Raw genomic sequence first — 20,675 nt, forward strand, 5'->3', positions numbered from 1 at the left:
TAATTTCCAGTACTAACTCAGACACTTTCAGTTGAAAACCTTGATCAAATACATAACCTCATGAACCTCAGTTTTCTTACCTGTAAAATGGGGGTTATAATACTCAATTCCCAAAACTGCTGTGAGGCTCAACTGAACACAATTTGTATTGAACTATATACATATGTGATTTATACATAAAGCTTACATATGTATATATAGACATGTAATGGCAATAGACCACTGTGCAATATATTTATTATTCATATCGCTATGCCTTTCACAGGAGGAAAATGTATTGTATAAGATGTGCTTAAGACTAAGTCTCCAATAACTGATATTCGGACACAACAATCCCTTTGATGTGGTGACTCAGCTATCAGTGAACTCATCTTTGGTATTTTTAGGGCTGGAAAAGGAGAGACAGGTGATATTGAAGTTGTGTAATCAATCGCACGGGGATGGGCCATAAACTACTGTCTCCCTCTCTCCCAGAACATCTGGAATCAAAGGTAGTGGCCTTGACCTCAGCAGCCATCCAAAGGCAAGCAGAATACTCACAGAAGAAGCAAAGGTGAAGAATCCTTGAGCATCTATCACTACAACATCGTAGAACACCCAGTCAAAAGAGAGGGAAACACAAATTGACTTACAGCTCATCACCTTGACAACACAAATTTAGATCCTGGCTGCTACATTATCTTGTGATTCCTTTTCAGAATGGTGTCTCTCTCTCTCTCTCCTTGTGCTGATTTACACAGTTGCTATTGCAGGGCCTTGACAGCACACTCAGTCTTTGTGGAACTATAAGAATCAGCCTTGAATTGTCTTTTATGCCAGCTACTCCCAACCCTTTCAATCTGCCACCTGGGCGAGTTCCATAACAGCACCAATTGTAAGTCCATCCTTTGGCTGCACCCCTTCTGTCCTGAGTCCCAGAGTGTATCCCTGTGGTCACCCTATGTGATCACTCTCCTTGCCCTTTTATTCAGGTATGAGGCTAAATTCAACTACTTTTCTTAAATCCACGTTTTCTTTTCCTTCAACCTGAAATTAGCCATTATTCCTTTTACCATCTCCTGAAGTGATGAGTAATGAAGTGATAAAGGCTCAGCATAGATTGTACCCAACTCATTCAAGGTCAACTTTGTCATCAAGGGGTGGGGGGGGGCGCATAGAGGGACTCCAGCAGTGAAGGCGACTGCGAAAGGGGAGAAATCCAACGGAATTAGCACAGGGCTGGGAGAGCTGACCAATTAGTGGACTGGGTCATGAGCTTGGATTAGCTTCAAGCAGCATCCATACTCACAGAGGTCAAATTTGGGCTTCAAAGCCAAGAATTAACTGAGCACAGAACTACAGCATATGCGTGGTAATCCATGTGCACCCTCATTTTCACTAAATCCAAATTATATCTTACTATATTGTTAAGTTTTGTTTGACTATCTCATTTATTAGAATAGAAAACATCATTTCTTTTCAAGAAAGAATCAGGGTATAAAAATAAGCATGCATTAAAATACAAACTTTTTTTATAAACATATTTTAAAAGAAATGTTATAACTCCTATTACTGTTAAAGCATCTTGGCATTAATTTGTCTATAATTGGGTGTATTTTTAAGGTATTTGACAGAAGCTTAATTTTAAGCAGCAGGTGGCAAAAGAATTCAAACCTTAATATGCATCAAAATTTATTTAACAGCAGAAAAGCTTTCACTCTGAACTTTTACTCTTCTTTCTTGCAGAATCAATCCCCCCAAAGCCCTTCCTTTCCAGAAGCACAGAGAATCCAATAAGATTGTGCATAAGAATCATATATTTTATCTTGTTTTCTTTTGCTTTTTTTTATTCATCAGGCCTCTCCTTCAGAACAAAAGGAGTCCATTGTGACAAATCTGTTCTCAGAACTGATCTTCTCCATAGGAAGAACTTCAGTCTGAGAGACATTACGAAATTCCTGACACTCCCTTCAATCTCTACTGTTAGAGATAGTTCTTTAGCTTTTGCCAGTATCCATTCTTGCCTGTTAAAACAAACACTATTGGGAGGGACAATGTACTGAACTTATTCATGCTAAGATATAACTGGCTTAACAAATTCTTTTCCTTCCTGTCAAAGAGTTTAGGTGAAAGGGGGAAAAGGAAAAGTTGGAGAAGACTGTATCAGGGAGATTATGGCTATGTAGAGGGAAAGTGAAGAGCCAAAGGGAAACCTGGCTCCATGCAGCATTTTACAAATAAGAGAATCAATGTGCGCACACAAATCCCCTGGATAAAATTCAGATTCAGATTCAGCCAGTCTGGGTGGGGCCTGATATTCTGCATTTCTAACAAGTTATCTGGTGATGTCAGTGCTATTGGCCCATAGACCACATTTTAAGCAGCAAAGGGGCCACAATATGAGTTAGCACAGTGGTTGTTGACCTTGGGTATATAGCAGAGTCACCTGAAGTTTTTTGCTTGTTTGTTTTTTTAACTACTGATGCCCAAACTTCACCCTGGATAAATTAAATCAGAATCTAGGGGTCCCTTAAGTATTTATATTTCTAAAAGCTCCCCAGGCAATTCTATTGAGCAGCCTGAGTTGAGAACCACTGTTAGCTGATAACTGCATTGAAAACTTGGGTGTCAGTCCATAACTAACGTACTAGCTCATGAAGGTTAAAGGCAATATAACCCAGCTAAGGGCATCTTCCTCTCCAATAGTGACTTGCCAGGCAAATAGTTGGCACTCAACAATGAAAAAACAAACGATCGATTTGCTGAATGCATGAATGAATGAAAACGTTTTGAAGGCCAACAGTAATGTAAAGGATTAAAGCCATAGTGTTGAAATGGCAAGTGACAGGACTGAGATTTGAGGACAAAAAGTCTTTTCTCTTCAGATCCCCGGTATAGATATTCAGTTCACTCTTAAGGCTGACTCTGCTGATAACTGGAGAAGTCAAAGCCATAAATATTACCACTGCTTTCCTGCAGTGTTTCCCAAACACTCACCAGTCATGGTACATTATCACCATTTTTGCTATCAGTGCTATTATTTACCTACTATGTTTCCTTAAATTGGCTCACTTTTTAACCTAAATGAATGTATTTTAAAGGGAAACTATAAATCACTATTTCAAATAGAAAACAGCCAACATCCCTTGACATAAATAGAAGTAACTGTCAAAATAAATACAATGGAAACAAGTCAAGCTGGATGCTGCTGCCTGCCAATGCTTGCCTCTCTCTGTCAGTTAAAAAGACAGGTGAGGAAGGAACTGAGAGGTATTAAAGACACAGGAGCACTTAATTAAGACTTATCATTGGCATAATAAGAAGGATTGGAAGAGTTTTTTACAAGAATAGGAGTCTGCCCCTGCAATGCCATGTTACTGAAGGCACCACATGCAAGAACCTCATGGAACACAACTCTCGGCCAACAATTTTTTTAACTGTACTCGGAAACCTAAGGGCCACGAAGAGTACTGAAGAGGAAAAAGGAAGTATTTCCAAGATTTCAGTTTCTGAGGAATCCAGTCATCAATGTTATTTGTCTCATATACCGTGTGATGTTTGTTTTTACAAAAAAAAAAAACAAAAGAAGTCCTGCTTCTAAGATAAACAACATAATCAGCAGAGAAAAAGGGAACAAGCTGTTCCTTGCTGTTGAAAACAGAGGAATTTGCTTTCTCATTGGAGGCATATTTGCTGGTTTAGGTCTCAAAAGCATTATATCTAACTTGGATAAAAGAATTCACGAGATAAAACAATGCTGTTAAAAAATGGATGGATCATACAGAGTAGGAGATGTGCTCCTGGCTCTTTAAGGAGGTGTGTCCCAGTGTGGGGGCTAAATTATTGGCTCGATTTATATAGTTGGATTTGAAAAGAATGAACCATTGACTTTTTTTATATATATTTTAAGGAATAAATCCACTAAATTATTATTTTTATTTGCATTTGTATTTGTTTTTCTCTTTTAAACAACACAAGAAATAGAGTGGGATGGTTATGACTTTAATGCAGAGAGGCAGAGTTACACAGTTAAGTGAGAGGCCTCAGGGGCCAGACTGTGGAGTCAGACTGCCTGGTCTAAATCCCTGAGTCTTTTCATCTGTGTGACCTTGGGCAAAATATTCAACCTCTCTGTGTTTCAGTCTCCCTGCTTATAGAATGACAGTATAATAAGAGTACTACTATATAAGGACACGATAAGGAGGAGCTAATGCATACAAAGCATCTAAAAGAGTCCTTTGCACAAAATAAGCACTCAATATACGTTATTTGTTATTATTATGGCAAAAAAAATTTTTACACAAAAGATTACATGCAATGAAAACTATGTCTTCCTTCTCCCCCAGACCCCATGCCCTTCCCTAGAAGCAAATCACTATAAAAAGGCTCTTTTGATGTTTCCAGAAATAGTCCACACATTTCCCATCAAGTATATCCCTCTCTTCTATGCAAATAAGAACCCACTATGCACTTTATTCTGCATGTTGCTTTTTGTACTTAAAACATTTCTTGGGAGGGCGTTCCCCACAGGCCTCATATCTCATCGTTTGCCAGGGCTGCAGTTGCACGTCACACGAGTGCACCATCATTTATTTAAGTCATTCCCCATGTTGAATACTTAAGCTGTTTCTAGTCTTTCACTTTTGCCATCATGCTGTCATAAATGCATTTAAAAACAAATCTTTCACATATGGGCAAGCATGTATCTTTAAGACAGATTCTTAGAGCTGGGAATCTGGGTTAGAGAGTCTGTGTATCTTTTTTATAAATATTGCCAAATTTCTATTCAAAGAGATTGCACCAATTTACACACCAACCTCCCAAGTACACAAGTGCCTCTTTCCCTCATTCTAACAATATTTTAAATACATAAAACAAAGTACATAGGATAACCAAGGAAAGCAATTATATTAACACATGGCTATCAAAAAGTTAAAAATACACATTTGTGAAGTGGTAATATGTATGTTTCTTTAATAGTGCATTAAATAACAAAATCTAGTGACAAGTAAAAGTGAGTAGACGAGATATTTCAGCACATCTTCAGCAACTATAATATGATATGAAAGTATATTTTGGTGACAAACTCACAGCTACTGCTTATAATATTGTGGCTTACAGTCTACATCCATAATTGAAGGAAATGCTAAATTTGAGTTGGCAGCTTGTGAAAATAAAGACGTAAATGTTTCCTGAACAAGTTTTGGACCCTGTCTTAGGGCCAGTTCTTGAAGATTAATTACAGTGAGTGTCAGCTTCTCCTCAATGCATCTGGTCAGCCCCAAGAATTGACACTTTTATGGCAGCTATTAAAATTTATGCATGGGAATTGGCCTCAGTCTAGCCTAATACAGGTTTCTTTGGGCTCCTAAATACCAAGACAAGCCAAGAAGCCTTGGGCAGGCAGAGATAACTCTAAAGAAGCCATCCAGAAGTTCTGCCCTGACTGTGTCTTAGAGATAGTCATAGCCCCACTTCTTCCTTCAATACATCTGCTCTTTTACCCTACAGGCTTTTGGACAATATTAAATAAAATAAGAGAATTTAAACTCCTTTAGAAAAACTTAAAGGCATTCTATTAACTTAAGGCACTGTTTTAACCATTAAGAATTAATATTATCTCCTCGTATGCTTAGTGCTTAGAACCTCTCTCAAATATGCTGATATGGGCAACACTGAGAGCCAGAGAATGAAGCTGCTCAGTTTTGGGAAACATACAAAGCCCACTAGTCTGGGGCATGGCTTGGGGCATGGTGATACTTGTCAGGCTGGCTACTGTGTTGTATCGTTTCTCCTACCTAGAGAGTGCACTAGTGACTTAGAGAAGTTGCTGGAATTTCCAGGAGCAAGAAGAAGTGATGGTAGGAGGTGTCAAATCCACAATCAGAGAATACTGTCTCTGGAAAAAATACACAATTGTAGAAATTTTAGAAGTATAGAAGAAAGATTGCAAACAATTTTATGACTATGCATCTTTTTAAAAATTTTTTGAGTGCTGAAGAAATGTTAAATTTCATTAAGTTTTACAGCCAGACTTAATATAGACATAAATCCCCTTAATGTTGGTTTCAGTCAAAAGTAAGCTGACATTATCATTAAACCAGTGCATGTGGGAGAATTATTTGAGGAAAATCAAAATAGACACAGTTGGGAACATTCAGCCATGACCATATTAGATGCAAGTAGGCGCAGTAGCAAAATTCTTTAGACTCGAATAAACGGGGCTCTTTTGCTGCTCAGTTTCCATACAGATGAGCTTTGTTCTGGGGCAATATGGTTGCAGTTTGAGAGTCTATCTGGGGAAGCTCATTACTCTTTCATTAGTCCATGAGCACAGTGCAATTTCAGCTAATATTGTTACACAGCTCCTAGCTTGGTTATTTGGTTAAATGCCTTCGGGGAAAGTAGCAAGCCAGAAAAAAGGGACGAATGCAATATACTTTCTGGTTCTGAGTTCCTACAGCTATGGAATTACACTGTCAACTAATCATATGTCTTGCTGTACTCATGATCATAAACCTATTGTTTGAGATACTATTTAAGTCCGGTATTACTTGACATTTCACAGGGGACATCTTGTCTCCCTGGTACAATTTCTCTGAGGTCTGAGCTTACATGTGACTAACTAGAGAGACCTATTTCTTGCCATGTCTTACAGACATGCTAGTACTTACATAATGCATTTGTGTGACATTGAAAAAAGTGCCTCCCATCAGTGGATAAATTGCAAAATAGACCAGACCCTCTGAGCAAACAAATCAGAAAATGTGCCCCTTTCTGGGCAGACAAATGAGAAAAGTGTAGTCCCTCTGGGCTAACCAATTATTATTTAAAGTCCCACCCCAGGTACACCTGAAAGTAATATATTTTATGTCAATTGTAATTGAAAAATTGAAAAATGTTTAATTAAAAAAAATAATAAATAAAAATAAAGCCTCGCCTTAGGGAACGTGACTTAGCAAGTCCTGTGCAGCTCCCAATTGCTTCCCTTGAGCATGCACCCTTATGCCAGGCACAACCTGCTCGGCTATACATGGCAGCCCTAATTAAAGATACCATTATCCTAATTTTGTAGTCAGACCACAGAGTTTGCTCCTCAGTGCTCTAAATATATCTGTTCAGTCACACCAGTGGACCTCCATATTAAACATATTGGCCTATCACAAAAGCCTGGTATTGACAGAATGCTGATGCAGCATCTCATTTAAAAATGAAAGACAGGTGAGGCCTTGTGTACCAGACACTATATGTACCCATATTAACTGGACGATTACCTCTGCATGCCGAGGGCTGTTTACCAAAAACACCTGCTACTCTCTGCCAAAGGTTATGCTCTGACCACAGCAACAGACACAGCACTGTAGCTAGAACGACAGAAGAGCTAGAGGGTTGATGCATTTGGGAGCATCCTTTAACCAGGGCTGAGCAGGGTATTGGTAGAAGCAGTGGTGGGGCTCTCTCCTAACTCTGTGGGCACCTCAGCAGGCTGAGCACCAGTTTCTGACCCATGTTTGATTGAAGTAAAACCAGGAGAGGTACACTTCAAACTCCTAGCAATGTAGTGAGGCTAGTTTATATCAGATTGCTTTTCAGCAGCAAGAGCCCACCTAGAACGGGACATGGGACAGGCATTTCTCAGAGCAAAGGCGGCTCCTCAGGAAGACAAGGATGGGTGACATGCTCTAATGTAGACCCCAGGCTATCAGAGGGCAGCCTGGAGGCCCAAGAGGCCTGGATGTCAGTCAAGGGTTGGCAAATACTTTCTACAAAATATTGTAAATATTTTAAGATTTGTTGGCTTCTGTGACAACTATTTGTCTGCTGCTGTTGCGTGAAAGCAGCCATAGGCAATCTGACAACAAATGGAAATGGCTATGTTCCAAAAAAAAAACGTTATTTACAAAAACAGGTGCTGGGCCAGATTTGGCTTGTAGGCATTGTTTGTCACCCTCGCCACAGGTGATCAAAGAAAATGAAGGACACAAAAGTGGAAGTAAGAAGTGAGAGAATGCCCATACTTTGTTCGACAATGTGCTTGCCAGCTTACATCTATTTCTTCAGTTTTTTCTTCACAACAGCCAAGTAGTTACATTTTTATCATCTGCATTTTAAAGACAAAGAAACTACAGTTTCCAGAAAAATAAGAAAATTTCCAAGCCCAGTCTAGGTTCAAAACCAGATCTGTCTGACTTTAATGCCTCTCTTCCTTTCCTTACTCCAAGCTGATGCCTGCAGACGCATTTGCCTTGTGCATCCCAGCAAGGAAAGCCCACAGGTCACAGAGGCATTATATTCCAGATTTGGGGGTAGAGCTGGCAGTGCCAGAATTGGGTTCAGTCTCAAGGATCTCAGAAGCTTCTCTGAGAATGTTAAAGCAATGGGCCTGGTTACTACTGAGTTCATCACCAGCTTGCATGGTGAGGCGTGCCTGATGTGTGCCATTTGTTGGACAGTGCCACTGATGGCCGCCCAAATGCAGTGCCTCGGATTTAAAAAGTCAGAAGTTTTCCTGAAAATAAGTAAGTCCTTTATCCTTTCTTAGTGTGCAGGCAGGCCATCTGATTGAAAAGTGCACAGTACAAACAATGGCCACACCCGTAATTATTAAATTTCCTTGATAAGAGCTAATCTAGTTTTTTTCTTACTATGCATTCAAATATTCACAAATTAAGCCTTAGAATTCTTAAATACCACAGGTGATTTTTTTTCCCTTGCACTCAACTCTTATGAAAGAAGGTGAGCGAAATTTCTTCCAGAAATAACTTCTAGGGAAGCCCTGAGTTCAGTTTGGGTTCAGCCCAGTCTTCTCACTTTCCTTGTGATAGTACAAAGATAATTCACGTTCTTAAGGATGACTCTGAATCATCCTGATCCTGAATCATCAGTGAGTAAATTATGTTCACAAAACACCTAGTATTTTCTAAAGCACTAAAATAAGCTAATGAATTTTAGGAAGAAGTTTTAGAAGAGTGAAAACCAAAACAAACTTCTGGCTTAACCTCGGATGACAAGAGCATTAAATTTACAGAGACACCACTTCCCCCAAAATGTCCATGTTAATGGCTCTCTTAGAAAATTCCAGGATCACTCAAGGCCAGTTTAATTTATTCCTTTACACAAATAATTTCATGGAAGGCAACATTGTAATTCAAATCAATAAATGATTCGCTTTTGGCTATAAAAGTATAAGCAGAATGCTTGCAAAATATTGTTCATTGTTCTTTCTTGCCATAAACTATTTGATTTTTAGCTAGAAAACATTCAGCCAAACAATAACAACTGTTTTCTTTCCTTAATACTAAGTATAGTCTGTTATGCAAAGAATTAAGCATTAGTCATCAAACTAATTGTAAAGACAACAAAATACTTAGAGTTCTAAGTTACCATATACGTCAATACTCAAAGGTCAATTTGACCCCAGACAATACGTAGTCTTTCTTTTTGTTGTAAAAGTGGTCTCAGAGTTGCGTGGATTCTTGGCTAATGGTTCTGCTGTCAGAACTCTCTATTTTTTCCCACAAAACCTAACTCATCTCAGAGCGAGACATTTTCTCCAGAATCAGGAATGAGCACCAGAAAGCCTCAGCCCAGACCACAGGTAATGATCATAAGCCAGAAAGGTGAGCCAGGCTGGAAAACATGTGAAACTGGTCAATTGCTCAGGCAGCAAACAGAAAGGTGCACAAAGTTCTGATTTGAGTTTTCTCTAGTTGAATTTAATTCTATCTGCCAGCCTGATTACACTGATGGTAGAAATTTGACCTTGGTTGACTCATGTTTTCCCCCCACCCTTATGTCTCCAGAATTGCCCTCAAGCTTCAAAGGATGAACACAGCATGAAGGGGTGGGAAACACAGGTCCTGGTGCTCGTGTCTCATCCTCTGTCCTGCTCCAGGATCTCCTGCTCCAGGCATCGCCATGCTTACTGGCAAATCAGTTCATGCAGATCCTGCCTGAACCCTGTGTCATCATTGTACTAACTCCAGACATTTCTAGGCCAGCTGGTTCTCACTGTCATGTTCTCACTAATCTCAGCTTTCCTCAGAATATTCTGCTGTTCCCTGCTCCATACTGAGGGTCATGGAAATGCACAGTGAGGCCACTCCAACCCCCTTGGCTACGATGCCTCATAGAGCCACTTCTAATCTGCATGTTTGTGTCCCTGTCCACAGATGAGTCCCAGACTTCTCTGAAGTTGGACATTCCAACACACCCCCATCCCACTCCAAGAACACAGCTCAGAAGAAATAGGTAGCACTCGGGTCCCTCCGAGGACCCCACAATGGCTACTCATGCTGAATTTTCTATCCAACTCATGTTAGACCAGGGAATTTTAATTTCTATGGAGAAATAAATCAGGCTTAGCAAATAGTCTTCCAAATCTGTTGCTTAAATTTCAACTTCAACTTTGAAACCCCAAAGAAAAAATATTAACTTGGGCTTCTCTTGATATTCCTACCCTACCAATTCTGCCTAAGACTACTCTTGTCTCAAAATTTCAGGGAAAATTAGGGGTAACTGAACATAATAAGTTACTGCTTCAGAATAGTATCCCTCAAAAGAACTGAGATTCAAATATCTCAAGAAGGTCAAGGAAAAAAAGAAAAAAAAAAATGCCAAATTCAAGAGGGTCTCCCAAAGACAGGGATTATAGACCAGATAGAGAATTAAACTTTTAAAGGTAAATGCAAGTAGTTTGGGCTCTAAATGGAGGAGGAGCAGAACTGAGGACTTGCTGATAATTATGGCCAGTGGAGACAGGAAGATGTTCTCTCTAAAGGTCAGGTGTTGAAGGAAAACCTAGATTGTGGAATCAAAGATAGATATATTCATGACCCAAGGTATAATGACTGGTCCAAATATTGAATAGAATGTTGGGGGAGGGGAAAATGAGGAATTGTTTTTCAAAGGTATAAATGTTCTGTTATGCAAATGAGTAAGTTCTAAAGCTCTGCGGTACAACATGGTCAACAATAGAACATTCTGCACTTTAAAATACATGAAGAGGATAAATCTCGTGTTAAATGTTCTTACCAAAACTCACACACATACCTACACACACACACACACACACACACACACACACACTCACAAACAAAAGCAAATTTTTGGAGATGATGGGAATGTTTCGTGCCTCGGTTGTGGTGATGATGGTATCATGCGTGTGTGCATACTCATACGCCCAAACTCATCACGATGTATACATAAATGTGTAGAATTTTTGTATATCAATTTTACCCCAATAAAGCTAAAAAATTCAGAATTAAAAATTTTTAAACAAATTACTTTGGCCCCAAGCATAACATTTAAATAAATTAGTAATACAATTGTGATACTTACAACTCTGTCATCCAACAAATGGAAACACAAACTAATGGAATTAGTTAATTTTCTCTTAAAAACATTATGCTACTATTAGATTATGTTTAGAAACTAGAGCGAGCTACAAACTCAAGTTTTTTACCTCAGAAAGGAGCACAATTCCTGAAAATGTCTCTGGACCCACGGAATCAAGAAATGCCCAATCTGCAATAAGTGTCTAACCCAGTGCTTCCTGTGTCCACTGTGGACAGGAAGCCATCTGGGGTCTTTTCTGATTATCTCAAAACCAAAGGAGAGAAGAATGCAATGAGAAGAGAGGAGCTTCAGGAGCTCAGCAACCCTGGGCAAGCAGAGAAAGCAGTGGGGAAGCAATGGATTTCAGTCATAAAATGGTGGTGGATCATTTACCCTCACAGAAAAATTAGAACTTAAAATCACTGCAAAAGAATTTAAGTGAATACGTAATTCGTTTCTGTGAGGAAAGACAGTGGGGGGAAATGGAGGTGCTCGATTGCATAGAATTTAAACTTCTAATTGAATACTGTGGGTTTTAAGAGTACTCCCAGTTGGCAATCATATCTTTATTTGTTTAATCACTCGATAGATGTTTATCTTCCAGCTAGGCTGGAAGTTACACGAGGGCAGGGATGTCACTATTGTATTCTCATATTTAGAAAAGTCTCTGCATGTATTAGGCTCTAAATAATATCTTTTTGAAAAGTGTTTCTGCTTTAACTTTATAACAGCTCATGTCGTCTCTGTCAACAAAACAGTAAATTGAGTAATAACTGAGGTTGTATTGTGGCTGATATTAGGGGCTTGAGCACCCAGAAGTATAAAGGAGATAAGCTTTAAGTCAATCTGAAGCAGGGAACTGGAAGTGAATCTTCTGCATAAAGCAAGAAAACTCTAGAGGTCATCTCACTTGTGACATGAGAACTAGAATATTTGGCCATCAGTCCAAAGAAGCTTAATATATGCCGTAGATTCCATTTGAATCCTATTCACCCACAAGGGGTAACACAGCTTAAAATGAAGACAGTCCTAGAGAGCATAGTACTAAAATTTGCTAACTTTTTGAGGACTTAAAATAGGATAGGATGAGGAAACCTGGAAAACAGGATAAAGGGAGGATAGAAAGCCCTAAGGACACACTTCAGCTCTGTCACCATTTTGCAAAAGCTGGTCCAGAGCAGACTGTTACCACAACACACGAGAGAGGGACAATAAACATGAAACAGTCATTTCTCACAGCATTTTCTCTTGCCTGTGCCTTTGGCTTTATTGACACAGTGAGACACCTTGTGTTTTTCAGAACGCCGAAGCGAGTTATGACTTCAGTAGCAACGACCCCTATCCTTACCCTCGATACACAGACGACTGGTTTAACAGGTAAACTGAGCCTCATGCGGTAGCTTTGACTTTAGGTTTGGGGGTTTTATTCTGCTTCGTTTTGTTTTTAAGGCTTAAATATCACCAGCAAAAATAATCTGAATGTTTTACTAAATTGTATTGTGATTTTTCTTCTCTACAGCAACATTTTCTAAATTGTTGGATATTTTTAATATCGGAATGCTCCTCTAGAACTATCTTTTGACTGTTTTGTTCTGTTGAACTAGGAATTATTTAATCCTTTATTAAAAATAGAAGAAAATAGAAATAATTAGAAATCCTTTCTCAACCCAGTACGAGGTGATTTAAAATATGCTGATTTCACTTGATTGGTTGAAACTATTGCAGAGAAATTTTTTTGCCCCCACAGGTCTTCATCTGTATGTTTTTGAAGTGTTTCTACTGTAACATTATAAAATTCATGTAGCCCCTTTCAACAAAATGATAAGTGAAACTGGCAGAGGTTTGAAGTACTGCTTGGCATCCAACCATATAAAACTATCCAACAGTCCATTCATTTTCTTCAGCCTGTTTGGCTACTGAACATGTAAATGCAGTCTCTTTCTTTTTTTCTCCAAGTAAAATTCTTGCCTAAATGCTTGTTTGCATTTAAGAAATATCAAGAAATAAAGATGAATGGCTTGCTCAACCAAAGAATACCATACTTTTTAAACCTAGAGCTTTCCTATTATTGATGTTCTCAGGTGAGGTTTATGAGAACATATGAACTTCAATTAATGGTATAAAAATATATTATGTGGACAACACTTTACTCATTTCTTTTGCTTCTCATGACAAACTCATGGTACATAAAACAAATGCTGTCATTCTCAGTTTGGTGATAAGGAAATAGGTTCAGAAACATTGAGTGACTTTCCTGGTCAAACAGTATATATCAAAACCAACACTTGAACCCAAGATTCATAAAGGCCTGTAATTCCAACTTGTACCATTCTTTTGTAAGCATCATTTTTATTACAAAAGGAATCATGATGGTCAGCGACTGGCCAGGGACAGGTCCCCAGTGGACCAGGTAGCTTAGACTCTGTCCTTAACAGTTAGCAAGTTGATCTGAGAATGTCTAGGGTGCAGACAGGGCACACAGGTTGGGGGCTTGGCAATTACAGAAAATGCAGAAAAGAATAATGAAGAAAATACAATTTAAATTTGTAACATTTTAAAAAGATGATTGCTGATGTCAAATAACCTAATTTACTCTCTATCAACTTCATCTACATCTTTAAAATGATCATGCAATGTTTGGAAGTGTATGTTTAGCGAGTAAGGATGTATAAAAACATCTGAAAACTTTTGACATGAAGGGTCCCTTACCCTTCATGTTAGGGTCCCTTACCCTTCCTGACTTATAACCCTAGATCCTAATATACCCTTTATAGACACAGGGTCTATAAATAAACCATTTATAGCAAATAAATAAACCATTTATAGACACAGGAATGTGACATTACTAAATAGATGTCACTAAGCTGGGGGTGATTCATAATTGCAAACTGCAGTCTGGAACACTGTTGAGAAGGACCGTGAGCGGGTGCTTGGCTTCAGTAGGACTCATTACCAGTTGACCTCAGAAAGGATAGTAGCAACACGTGGGTCGGCTACTTGCCATCTCTCTGCAGCTAGTAGGTACTAAATTAATCTTTGATGGATTGATCTAGAAAGAAAAACATAACCAACAAAATGGTTTTCACCCTTACCTTATTTCTCTGAACCCAACACAACATTCCCCCAAACATATGTCAAACATAGCATATCAAACATTCCTGTGTGATGTGCTATAAGACTATTCTTTTTTAAAAAGTAGATGATGAGGGTAAATGGGGTCAAATATATGGTGATGGAAGGAGAACTGCCTCTGGGTGGTGAACACGCAGTGTGATATATAGATGTTATATTACAGAATTGTACACTTGAAACCTATGTAATTTTACTAACCATTGTCACCCCCAATAAATTTTCAATTAAAAAAAGGAGATGATGATGATTTTTATCTTAAATATTTTCATTTGCAACTGTGTTCTTGAAAGTACAATTTTAAACTAGCTAAAATCTTCTAACAAAACTAATTAGTGCTTAGTGCAATGAAATTCTTCATTGTCAACAGTAAAAATTCCCAAGTGTCCAACTGCCTGAGACACAGTCATAGTGAGTCAGACAAGCATGATGCTTACCTCTTAAGGAGCCAGTGACTCAAGACACAGTGTCTACTTTGACCAATAAATAGGACTTTTCCCAGTTATCAAGTCATTTTCTCAGATCCCCATCCACCATGGCTTGTTATTACAAAGATTGGATGGTGCCATGGTTCAAATCATGGCCCCTCAAAATGTAACTATTATTATAAATGATCACGGGAGGAAGGTGGGTCAAAGTTCAAGCCCACATCACTGGGAGGGTCCATAGCCTGAAATGTTAGGTCTGTCCTGGTGATAATTCCTGCTTGGGACAAGGAGAATTTGAATAGAGCCTCCTTCCCATGAGTGCAGGATACATTTATTAACAATTCCCTCTGGGATGAAAAATTATGCCTGGTATTCTCCTCAATATAACTTAGGGTTTGGAATGAGAGGGAGGACAATTACTGGGGGTGCAGAGAAAATAAAATTGGGCATGAGTCAATAATTGTTAAAGTTGGGTGATGGGTACATGAGATTTCACTCTTCTCTTGTAAATCTTCAATATTTTCCATAGTAAGAAGTAAATTTTAAAACTGTAGGGCATTAAAAGGGGTAATAAACAGAATTGGGCTTTAGTTTGGTACTCATGAAACTATTAGTTTTGGTGTGCAAACTGCTGAGGAACTTGCAACGTCATACAAGGAGGCAACAGATGCCCAAATCACTACAGTGCTAAGTGTAGCCAAAGCTAAAAACAAAACAAAACAAAAATTGAAAGCTAATGACTATTAAGCAGTTACTATGTTTAAGGCACTGTTTTAAGTGTTTATTAAATGGTGTTAATTCAATTAATTTTCATCATAACCCTCTGAAATAGGCATTATCATTATTATTCCCATTTTGGAAACTGAGGCACAGAAAGGCTAATTAACGTGTGCAAGGTCACACAGCTAAAAAGTAGTGGAGACAGGATTTGACACTAGTGAGGAAGTCCTTACATTCACTGCCTTAATAGATGGCATTTGGTCTAGGATTTTAATGAAGGTAATAGGTAGAGTCATGGGAGAATGTATTCCAGGGTAAGGATACAATTTAGGCGAAAAAGGGGCGTCAGGAGGTGCAAACATATTCACAAGCCTGGATAACTGCCCTGGGATTTAGAGACTGGTGCATGAGGTAGCAGTCTAAGAAGGCTTCATGGAAGAGTGGGAATGAAAGGTTTGGACAGGTTCCTAGTGGCAAGAAGAAGCAGAGATTCTGTGGTTGGGTAGAAAACTGGGCCAGAGGCATAGATGAGAATCATCCTCTATCGCACAAAGAATGTTGCTTCCAGAGCCTTGAGACCAGCACTTGCTGTTGGCAGGGTTTGCTGACAATCTAGCATGTGCCTCTGGCCACCTGTGCAGCCACAAAGATATGTCAGTTTCTTGAACTGTTCTCTTCTGGGCCTGACCACCATATCTGATGCCCCATCCCTGTTCAGCAGATTTGGGACTAGCGAAGAACTTGTTTCAGCGCTCACAGAAAGTCTGATAGAAGGCTGATTGATGCTGACCAGCAATGGGCTTGCTGCTATTGCTATTCTAGACACACTGCCTGCCACAAAGGCCAGTTACCTCTCAGAAGCAATTGGTGCACAGGAAAAGGCAGCGGCTCTCCATCAGTGTTCTCAACGCAGTGAAAAGTAGAAAATAAAGCGCACTTCAAGGGGTACTCTCAAGCAAGTAAATAAAATGTTCCCCTTGGTTGGGAAACCAAGTTCAACAGCAGCGTGTCTCTCTTGGGCTTTCCTGACACTTGAACCATAGTATCATCCCCTCTGCACTTATCTGTTAACTTGTTTTCCTTCAAGTGTATATTTCTTTAAGAACATATTTAAAACTCCAAACCAAGGACTCTATGAAAGCAAGCTTCATACATATGCAAACTGCTTTTAGTGGATATGTATATTAAAATTTATTGCCCTGTGCTTAATTAGATTTTGTAGGATTATTCCTTTTTAAGCAGAGCAAGTATATTTATTCTACTGTGAATCATTTAATAATTACATGCAGTATCTGAGCTTCAGGTATATATTTGAAACATTTAAGAAATTTGTAAAGGAGAAATACAAATTGTCAAGTAAAAAATAATAATAATAATTAATAATAATAATAGAAATAGTAGCAATAACCCAAATTGTAAAATGGTAGAAAATAATACACATTTAATGAGTACCAATAATGTGTAAAACAGATATAACTGAGTTGCTATGAGATATCAGGACCTCGCATCACATTTTCTTTCCTTGCTGTCATTCAATAAAGATTGATTAGCTGGTTGATAGATAGATGGCATACCTTCTCAGCTATGCCAAGATGTTGAGTGGCATTGACATACGTCCGTTTTAGAGCTTCCTGCTTCTTCCAAGATTTGCAACCCACGCAGTGTTGCTTGGGTTTAGGTCAATGTTTGGTGATGCATTGCAGATCTGTATTCCGTTACTGCGCTGCTGTCCATAAAATTCCCTCTTGCATAGCATTTTCTTGACAAGCATTCACCACTGAAATGTCATCCCTGCCATCCCTGCCATCGGCAATATTTATGGAGCATCACAGGGTGCAGCACACTCTATCTATTAGGCCATAAAGAGTAAGAGATTCTGTATTAGATGCAATTCTTGGCTGCAAAAAGTTTACTATAAATTCAGGAAGAGAGAAGACATTTATTACTCAAGCAACCAAAATGAGGGGAATGAGGAAGAAGAAATGGATGCTGAGGGACATTTATCTCCATGTGAGCTCATTTGATTGATAGCATTAGTAAAACCTTCAAATGAGAAAGATTTTCAGTGATTAACTTTTTTTCCTTATTAAAAGTCATATTTCATTTTGAAGAATGCTATGGGACAAGCCAAAGAAGGACATGTGAGAAAAATGGCTCTCTGTGGTTGGCTAGCTGCACACTGATGGAAACTAATACTTTACCCTAGTGACACTTAATGGTTTAGAAATAGACAAACATCTTTCCCTTCTGTCTTTATAGATAATTCTGAAATCACCTCCTGGATAATAAAATTCAAACTGCTTTTGAATACCTAATTTAACTTTTTCTTTCATGTGAGCTTTGAGAATATGGTAGTCCCCCCTTATCCAAGGGGGTTACATTCCAAGACCCCCAGTGGATGCCTGAAACCACAGACTGTACCAAATTCTGTATATACTAGATTTTTTTCCCTATACGTCCACATCTATGATAAGGTTTAATTTATAAATCAACACAGTAATACATTAACAACAATAACTAATACTACAATAGAAAAATTATAACAGTATACTGGAATAAAAGTTATGTAGATGAGGCATTATTAAGTAAAATAAGTGTTACCTGAACACAAGCACTGTGATACCACTACAGTCAGTCTGATAATCAAGATGGCTACTAAGTAACTAATGGGTGGGGCGTGTATGAGTATACAGCATAGATACAAGGGACAAAGGGATGATTCACTTCCTAGGTGGGATGGAGCAGGACAGTAAGAGATGTCATTATGCTACTCAGAATGGCATGCAGTTTAAAACTTATAAATTGTTTATATCTGGAATTTTCCATTTAATATTTTCGGACCATCGTTGACAGTGGGTAACCAAAACTTTGGAAACCATGGATAAGAAGGGGACTACCATCCCCGATAAGCCAATATTTCTTCAAAGAGTGCTGTCGCAATACACCCTCTCTCTATTCAAACCAGAGCACAGTGAAGTCCAACAGAGTTTAATTTTGTTATCTATTCTGAGCCATTGGAGAAATACCACACAAAAAAGTGTTTTTAATTTTGTTTCTAGTCCCCTACATGAATTAGACAAGTCCTTATTATTTAAGTTTTCCCTTCAGCTAAAAAAAAAATAGACATAACACAGATTTGGGAGTTACGGAGAAAATTATATCGATTGTGAAAGAATTATCTGTGTATAATCATTTCTACTTTGGAAACTAATGTTATGCATGCCAAGTAGGGGGATTTTATGGTCCTCAGGTACAAGTAATTCTTTTCTTAAGGGAGAAAAATACGTAGATTATGATAGAAAAATGTAGTGTTCTGTTAATTACTTGGTATGAAATAATTGATCACTAAATCAGTTTCCCCTCTCTGTAAAATGGGAGTAAAACTCCATCTTGAAGGTTTATATGAGGTACTAGAGATGTATACAGAGTACTCGGTACACAGCATAGCACATGGTAGGCACTGCCAAATGGCAGCAAATATAACTGTGAAATTCAGTGAAGAGATTTCGACAGGAGCTAAGACAAAGTTTTCCTTAGATAGAAAATGAAGAGAATTTATGCCAAAGGAGTAAATGGATGGCCTGGCCATTCACCCATCTTTCTCAAATATCCATTCTTTCATCTGAGCTTTTGTGAGAAACTAGATAACAGTCAGCTCCAGGTTAAACTTTCTGGCAAGAGTCTGGTGCTTGTGTTTCTGCACTGCTAATTGAAAGAGGAGTTATATCCAAAGATAGTGTGCATGCATGACATGAGCTTGATCTATCTGGAAAATTGAAAAGCCTAGCATCTAGCTTCAGAAAGACGGAGAGCCTCTTTACTTCTCCAGAAAGCACTAGGTGCTTGCCAGCAGACTTGGAGTTTTCCTCAGAAGCAGCTACACTTTCTCACCTATTTAACCAGGACTCTTGAGACCCTAAAATCTTACCTTGGAGAACTCATTAAACATTAGCCATCTTTCATGATAGATACCAAACTAGCTGAGTAATCTCTGCATCTCAGCTCCAATATATCCGACATTGCAGCATCTTTCTACATAGATATGGCTGAAAAGACTCTAGCTGGTCACTGTGGAACCTCATTTCTTTAAGAATCCATAGACCTAAGGAGACTAGAGACTAGAGGACAGAGACAGCCTCATGCCCATGAACCTGGCAAAGCTGCCCACTGTCTTGCTGAATGAATCTGCCTTATTCCCACTATGTTTGTGAATCCAGAGCCCTAAAATGCTATTATAATGTGTGGCTGTTGGATATAGAACTAAAAAGTCAATTATAACAACCGTAGGATCAATAGTCAGGAACAGAGACTAAAGGAAGACAGAGAAAGAAGCGAGAAAAATATCTCCAACTCAACATTAGTCTACAAACCAAAATTCTAAAATATATGAAAAAAAATATATTCAACAAAATAAAAAACAGGACATGAATTTATATCAGATAAAATTTATTTTGTGGCATCTTGAAAAAGACTTTTAAACAGTTATGTTTAAAACACCCTTACAGAAACACACCCAGAATGTTTGACTAAATATCTGAGCACCCTGTGTCCCAGCCAAGTCGACACATAAAATTAATCATCATACTTTTTATCTGCACATTTGCTCAGAGTTGCAAATGCATGGAAAACATCTGTTTGAAAGGAAAAATAAATGAAATGGGAAACACAAACAAATATGAATATGAAAAAGAACTCATTGGAATTGAAAAATAAGGCCTCTGGAATAAAATCTCAATAAATGGAATAAATTGTAGCCTGGTTACAGTTGAAAAGATAATTAATGAATTGAAGATAACACTGTTTATCAAAAACCTACAGCAAAAATTATTCTTAATGCTGAAATTTTGATGGCATACTCTTGAATCCTGGCACAAAATAAGAATGTGGCCTATCATGTCTTTTATTTGACAGTGTGCTGCATCTCATAGCCAATGAAATAATTATAAATCTAAGAAAAGATAGGGAGAAAAGTATAAAATTTAGAAAATACATAAAAGAAGTCCTAAATGAATGGAGTGATATACTAAGTTCATGGATAGGAAGATGTAACAATATAAAGATGTTAAGTTCATCTATTAATTC

The 20,675-nt window shown here is 38.3% G+C and overlaps 1 protein-coding gene across 1 annotated transcript in view; it reads left to right on the plus strand.

The window, feature by feature from the left end:
• The window catches only part of PCSK2 (proprotein convertase subtilisin/kexin type 2), a 274,524-nt gene that overhangs the window by 189,746 nt on the left and 64,103 nt on the right, over window positions 1-20,675 (plus strand). Inside the window, exon 6 of the mRNA XM_033095229.1 lies at window positions 12,617-12,693. Coding sequence (XP_032951120.1) covers window positions 12,617-12,693 — 77 coding nt within the window. The remainder of the gene's footprint in view (window positions 1-12,616; window positions 12,694-20,675) is intronic.

Source organism: Rhinolophus ferrumequinum, chromosome 23, assembly GCF_004115265.2.
Source record: "Rhinolophus ferrumequinum isolate MPI-CBG mRhiFer1 chromosome 23, mRhiFer1_v1.p, whole genome shotgun sequence".
Taxonomy (NCBI): Eukaryota; Metazoa; Chordata; class Mammalia; order Chiroptera; family Rhinolophidae; genus Rhinolophus; species Rhinolophus ferrumequinum.